Consider the following 6,905-nt stretch of genomic DNA (forward strand, 5'->3'; position numbering starts at 1 on the left):
CCCCCCCCCCCCCCCCCCCCCCCATTTCTCTCCACACACACAGGCACTCTTAATGAATAAAACATGAAAGATGAAGGGATAAATAATATATATAACCGGTAACGGAACACAAAAACATGAGAAATAAGAGAACCTGATGCAGTCTAGCTCTTTTTTGGAATATTCTATCCTCATAACTTCCAACGGCTTGAATGAAATGCTCCACTCTTCGCAAATTTGGCTGGCATAAAAACCACAGTTAGATGTTTCATGCCTGAGCTCACAGAAGGTATTATAAATATATAACATAAAATAAAGAAACAAAGAAAAATTAAAAACATAATTACCTTGCTTCCATCAGTCAAGTACCCACCTAGTGCCCTAAATTCTTTCTTGTACACAGCCAATAGCAAGTTAATTGCACCCTGGAAATAAAGAATAAAAAAGTAAAGCCTCCATAGTAACTTACATAAATTGCTTCAAAAAGAATTTGCATAAATTGCCAATGTAAAACAATCTAAATTATTAGAATGTTTATAATTTATGTGCTGCAAGAAGAAATGTCCCCTAAACATAATAACTTTTGGCTCGTATATCCATTAATAGATTATTGATAAGCCATAACTCTTAAGCTTAGGTTAAAATAGCTGGCCATAATTAACCTCGAAATAGAAATTCCACCGGATTTCTGTTTTACGATCAACACTAATAGTTCCTCCTTTAATCCAAGTTCCGAGATCATCAATATTTTTTCTCCGTCAGTAGCAACATTCCTCCATGTACTTTTTTTTTTTTTTCATTCTTGATAGAGGCTAACAAGCTCAATGCTCACTTCCAAAAGAATTTATTTTACCCTTAGATAAGAGCTGACAAGGTAACTGATATCAAGTATGCAAAAATAATCATAACAATAATAATAACAATGGAATTTCTCAAGTCTTGAAATAGAATAATTCCATTTGAAAGGCGACAAGACTTCATTAACTTATAAATTGGAAGTTCCAATATGTAATTTACCTCCCGAATCTCTAATGTGGGCATATGGGGTAAGAAGTCATTGCCAACAAAGAAACACATGAACACAAAATCATCCACAATGCGTTCAAGGTCGATTTCGAAGGGAACATTGGGAATACGCATTTCATGTTCCAAGTACTCTCTAAGTATCCAAATGTGGAGAAACTGCCCAACAAAAAGACCACAGAAAATGAATAACAGCAATAAGGCATAAACAATTTTTCCTATTATTCCACCAAAGTACACAAAACAAATAAGTGGAAATCCTACCTGGTAAGGTTTTTTAACAACATTTTCACCTTTCTCATCAAACTCTCCAGCCTTTCTTTTCGCTTTACCCTCGCAGTCAGCTGCAAAATGACCCATCTGGCCACACAGAAAACATTTTTCTTGCTGTCCGGGAGTGAACACTACCTGAAGTTCATCAAGAACAAAGGTTGTAATAAGCTTATGAAATATAATGCACGTGTGTTGAGTATTTTAAATAATGAACAAGTGGCTTGTCCTCAGGCTGGGAGTGATACTTGTAAAGGTGCTAAATAACCAAATTCTTCATAAACTGTAGGAGCATAGCCAAAACACAAACCTCACGCAGAATTGAAAAATGGACTTCGTGAGTAGCCAAAGCCAACATTATCAAATCTGCATCCTGTAATTATAAAACCAAGTGATACAACGGATTCAACAACCATGTCACATAATCATGTGAATTAAATTACGGACACACATTCAGGAGACGTGTGAATTACATAAAAAAAGCATGGAGAAAAAATATACCAAACCATACAGGCAGTGACGAGTATTTGGATCAAAACCAGGAAGATTTCTCTGAAGACGAATATAGGACATTATTTTGTGTTCTCCTTCCCCCGGAACATTGGCATCAGAAAGAATGACCTTCACATTTTAAAACTACCATCAAGCAGGGCAACAAAGGCCAAATTCGGCTTTGATATTCAGTAAAACTGCAGTTTTTAGAATACTGCAGTCATGTAAACTTACCTTAACATTTTTCCAACCAGGGTCATTGTTTAGTCTAAGATGAATGTAGTACTGTAAAGCAATGGACAGCACAGCCATAAAGTCAGTTCCAGGAGTGATCACATTGGAATCAAAAACTTGTGACTCCTGCTTTGGAGGAAGCTTCCGTCCCTCCCTCTCAAACTCTTCTCTTAGACGTGCCTCTTCAGCTGCCTATGGGAAAAACAACATAGCTTATCAAATGCTCATGCCAAGAGGTTATCTTTTTCGTACATGATAGTTCACATAAAGTGGATGCAGTAGAATACTTCAAACTATGCATCCCACAAAGGCAAGAAAAATAAATAAGAGAGGGAAATATCTGACATATGTTTTCTTATATAGAACATATTTCATTCAAATATTGAAAAATACAACAAGCATCCTCCAAAAGTGTTGCAACTAAAACTCCAACTGGAGGTAAGGCAATAGAGGAGAGAGAAACATGAATGGAAAATACAAAATGCTTGCTCCAAACGAATTCTAACAAAACACTCCATCTGGAGGTAAAAACGAAGAAGGGCACGGTAAATGTAGTGTCATCTACTAACTTTTAAAAATAACCTTGAGCTCTCTATAAATTTAAGACTCAATACCACCAAATCTAAAACTATTAAGTATAAATGAGGAACTAGCAAATCATCTAAAACATTTGGTAGTCAAGGAACTAAGTCATTTAATAGTCAGGAAGGTGGCCATAGAATATAATACAACGGCTGAATGTTTTGGCTTACACCCCTCAACCTCAGAAAAGACTATAAACAAAAGTACATACTGCATCTGTGGCATCTTTTGCAGCTCTAAATCGCCGAGATCGTTGTTGATTCATTTTTGCCCTGGGGGCAACACCATCTACACAATCATTTAAACAGGAAATAAACAATAAGAACAGGCATTATCACACCTTTGTCTTGCCAATTTGTAGCAACAAAACACAAATAAATAAAAACTACAAACTCACCAATAGCCATATATAGCAATTTTCTAGGCCGGACCATGACAAAAAGCCTATCAATGTAATCAAACATGCATTGAAATACCTCGCTAAAAGTTGTTGGAGAAGGCTGCATCAGTAAAAAATAACAATCAAGCCAATATGCACAAAAATGTTAGATTAGAAGGAAACTTCATATGTATTATGTTTTTCTTTTGAGGAGAGTAGACATGTTCCCATGTTCCTAAACTGAAAATACAATTTATATCAAGTCACTCGTGGACTGACCACATTAGTTGATTGAGAATCTCCAACTAACAGAAATCCCATTCAGCATTAGTACGTTCACTTATTCTGGCATGAAAGATTACTATCCCAAATTTATAGGATTATGTTTCTTCACTTGACATCAAATGAAAGAAATTCTTGATAAGGTTAGACATGGACTGACTATGTTATCTCCCTTGACATTGAAAGAAAATAGATCCTGACCACAGGGCCTAAATTCAATATGCCACACATTTACAATGCTATCTAAAATGAAAAACCACAATGTCACATCTATATGATGTCAGAGAGATACAACTCGAAGTGTATATCGAAGTTTATATCGAAGTTTACCCTATCTTCAGGATGGAAGCAAGGATGAATTATGCCATTCATGTCGAGGTAGAGGTTATCAAATTCAAGATTATTTGGATTGGGTTTGCTTGTATCAACTGGAATGGAAATGCCATCTATTACAACTGGTTCTTCCTCAATTACATCAACGACCACCAAAGGATACTTCTCCGCTAACCACCTATAGAAGGCCGGAACTCCCATCACTGCTCACTTGGAGCCTAGAGAGTCTCAAAATACTTTATGCAACACAACCTCAGCTGAGATAAAAAATAAATAAATAAATAAATAAATAAATATTTATTCCTGTCACTAAAAATAGATCAATGAGTTTTTGACAGAATAAATATATACTTGTTTAATAAAACCAAAAAATTGCTTGCAAGATTTACAAAACATAAAAAGAAAAGGGGGTCATCAAAGGAATGAACCTCTCTTCAAGAAATGTATATAGACACATATATATACTTATATACTTTTTTTATCTCAAGAAAATTATGTCAGTATGACAGTGATTCATAGAAAATATTGGATCAACATGTAGATGATGGTATTCTTTTATTTGTCCTAGTGGTTCAAGTACCTGTCTGACCTTTCCCAACATAAAAATTTTAAAAACAAAATAAGAAGAAAAAAAACATAATCTCCATAATCTCACAATACTAGAAACCTGAACATGATTTACATTACAAGTTAGTGCCACTAATTTCATTCCAAAGTTCAACACAAATAACGCACTACAGGCAGCCGAATAGAACAATGCTCTAAAGTACATACAAAACAATGTGCAATTGAAACCATATTTTTCCCGTTCGGTTTAATTAAATTCAATACTTGCAAGACTTGAGTAATTTTAGCAACTCTATATACAGCACTTGATTTCTCAGTAATATAAATGAGTTTGCATTGGCGACTGACAACAGATCAATGAGAGGAATCCTTCCGATGGCACATGCTCCAATACCTTAACAAACCTTTCTACCGAATTAGTACCACAGTCAAGGACTCGGGAAAACAAAAGGGTAACTAAGAAAACGTGTACATGCTTCTATAAAACCCGTCTACGGGAATAGTGCGGTTCAACCTCTCTCCCGCGGAAGAATTAAAAAAAAAAAAAAAAAAAACATTCATGGAATCTAGGGAAAAAGAAAAAGAAGGAAAAAAAAAAAACCCTTGAAGTCGTCTCGATTCAATCTCCCAGTAAAGAATCCAAAAAGATAAAACAGTATCCTTGGTATCAAGAAAAAGACCTTTTAAGGTCCCTTGAATCATCAACATTTATCATAAACATGAACGACATTCAATGGCAGGATCCTAAATAAAAATTGACCTAATCCAAAATTTACCCGAAGTTGGTTAAACTGAAGGAGACCTCAACAGCGAGCGACAGAGAGCTAAACGGGGCAGGGGAAAACTGGAGTGGACCACAGCAATGGCAGCTGCAAAAGAAGGGGTGGTGGACCGTAAGTTAAGTGGCTGTAGCGAAGCACAGGTGTGGCGCGCCGGCGTGTGGTTGCAGCAGATATATATATATATATATAGGGAGAGAGAGAGAGAGAGAGAGATAAGGAGATAAGGAGAGAAGAAGGAAAAGTGGCGGTGGGGTGGTGCCGGCGAGCCGACGTGCGGCTGCGGCGAGGGCGGGAGAGGGAGACAAGAAAAGAATAAAGAAAATGCGTGTGCCGTGAGGGATTGGTGGAGTGCGACTGCGGTAAGAATGGAAGTGAAGAAAGAAATGGGGAATGGGGAAAGAAGACAGAGAAGGAACGGTAGGGTTTAGGTTTTTCTTTCTTAAAAATTACAACTCAGCCCCTTATTACGTGTGTTTCACCTTTTAACGGACCATTCAGGACGTTAATTATTCAGAATTAAGAAACAAAATATTTTTTATGGATAACTTTAAAAAAAAATATATATATATATATATACACATTTAAATTAATAAATAAATAACTTATTATTGACCTACCAACATTGTTGAAGTTGGTGGATGTTCGATAAATATGCATATTTTGCTCATAGAGTTGAGTTATTTACTGATCGAGGAGTGTTAGTATTTTATTTACCGTTATTTACGGTTACAAAAACATATATTTTAGGGTTTTAGACCTAATTAGATAATAATGTTGTATTTTCTTAGTTTAGTTTTTTTAAAATTATATTTCTTTTCATGTCCTAAAAAAACAATGTTTTTTAAAATTACTTTACACAAAAATATTCTTTTGAATTTTAATTGATTACATCGAAGAAATTGGAATAATTTGATTTTTACCTTAATGAATATTCAATTTAGTTTTGAATTTATGGAGAAAGACGGATATTTGATAATTTAATTGAAAGGTGTTTAGAGGGCGTTAAGTAAGCAATTGAATTTTAGTATGACATTTCACCTGCACAAAGATGATTAAATTAAACCTACGATTCAAATTCTAGAAGATATAGTGATCGATGAGTCTGTTTGTGTTTTCAATAGTATCAAACTATAAGACTAGAACTTTGATGGGAGTTAATTTTTTTTTTAATTTTTGCTTTTACATTTTAACTTTCAAAATTTTATTGATAATTTTAGAAGTAGAATTTGTAGAAGAGAAATGTTTATAAAATTCATAGAAACTCAAAGAAAAATATAAAATAAAATTGTGAAAATTAGAAAAATTCGGTAAATAGTTTCGACTTTTTTCTTGATTCGAGAGATTTTTTTTTGGAGTAAAATTTTTTATAAGTTGTTCTTGGAGGGATTAGTAGAGTTTGGTGAACCTCAACAAAGGTTAAAGAAGATGATTTTTTTGCTAAATTTGAATGTGTTCATTTTCTTCTATAGTCCATTAAAAATTAGGAGAAAATTTTATGATTATATAGATTAAAATTTTGACCAAGGAACCAAGTTGAGTTGAGTTAGATAGGAAAGATGTAAAATTTTAAAAAAAGAATAAAAAAAATTTAGATGAATTTATGGGTTTCTATGCAAGTGTGAGGACAAAGGACACGTGCCAGGCGATGGATGACATCGCATAGCTGGCCGAGATGATGACACGTGTCTCGTGCTAGGGAAGAAAGAAGCCACACGTCACTATGTTGTTAGTCGGTTCAACCTGCACCCGAGGATCAACCCACTCCGCCCAACCCCAAAAACCAAGGTGCATCTGAACGCCCGCTTGACCCAACCCGACTAGGAGGCACCTATCCATGTGTGCTACGTGTCTCGTAGGGAGCATGAGTCTCCTCCCCTTAAGCATGTCTGTACACGCCCGTGGGAAGCCCTCTAGTCACTTGTGAGGCGCGCAAAGGTGCGTGTGAATGTCCTTTTGGCCCTGATTTGACTCCCATTTGTCTG

The 6,905-nt window shown here is 35.4% G+C and overlaps 1 protein-coding gene across 1 annotated transcript in view; it reads right to left on the reverse strand.

Annotated features, from left to right (window-relative positions):
* Window positions 1-5,301, reverse strand: part of LOC111454256 (5'-3' exoribonuclease 3-like) — a 14,567-nt gene extending 9,266 nt beyond the window's left edge. The window contains exons 1-11 of the mRNA XM_023095671.1: window positions 4,918-5,301; window positions 3,572-3,831; window positions 2,978-3,080; window positions 2,792-2,868; window positions 1,999-2,190; window positions 1,774-1,893; window positions 1,583-1,645; window positions 1,267-1,410; window positions 997-1,161; window positions 327-404; window positions 134-220 (exon numbers count right to left, since the gene is read on the reverse strand). Of these exons, the coding sequence (XP_022951439.1) occupies window positions 134-220; window positions 327-404; window positions 997-1,161; window positions 1,267-1,410; window positions 1,583-1,645; window positions 1,774-1,893; window positions 1,999-2,190; window positions 2,792-2,868; window positions 2,978-3,080; window positions 3,572-3,775 (1,233 nt within the window). The 5' untranslated portion in view covers window positions 3,776-3,831; window positions 4,918-5,301. The remainder of the gene's footprint in view (window positions 1-133; window positions 221-326; window positions 405-996; window positions 1,162-1,266; window positions 1,411-1,582; window positions 1,646-1,773; window positions 1,894-1,998; window positions 2,191-2,791; window positions 2,869-2,977; window positions 3,081-3,571; window positions 3,832-4,917) is intronic.
* Window positions 5,302-6,905: the final 1,604 nt, after the last annotated feature.

The sequence above is a fragment of the Cucurbita moschata genome, unplaced genomic scaffold (assembly GCF_002738365.1).
Source record: "Cucurbita moschata cultivar Rifu unplaced genomic scaffold, Cmos_1.0 Cmo_Scf00016, whole genome shotgun sequence".
NCBI lineage: Eukaryota > Viridiplantae > Streptophyta > Magnoliopsida > Cucurbitales > Cucurbitaceae > Cucurbita > Cucurbita moschata.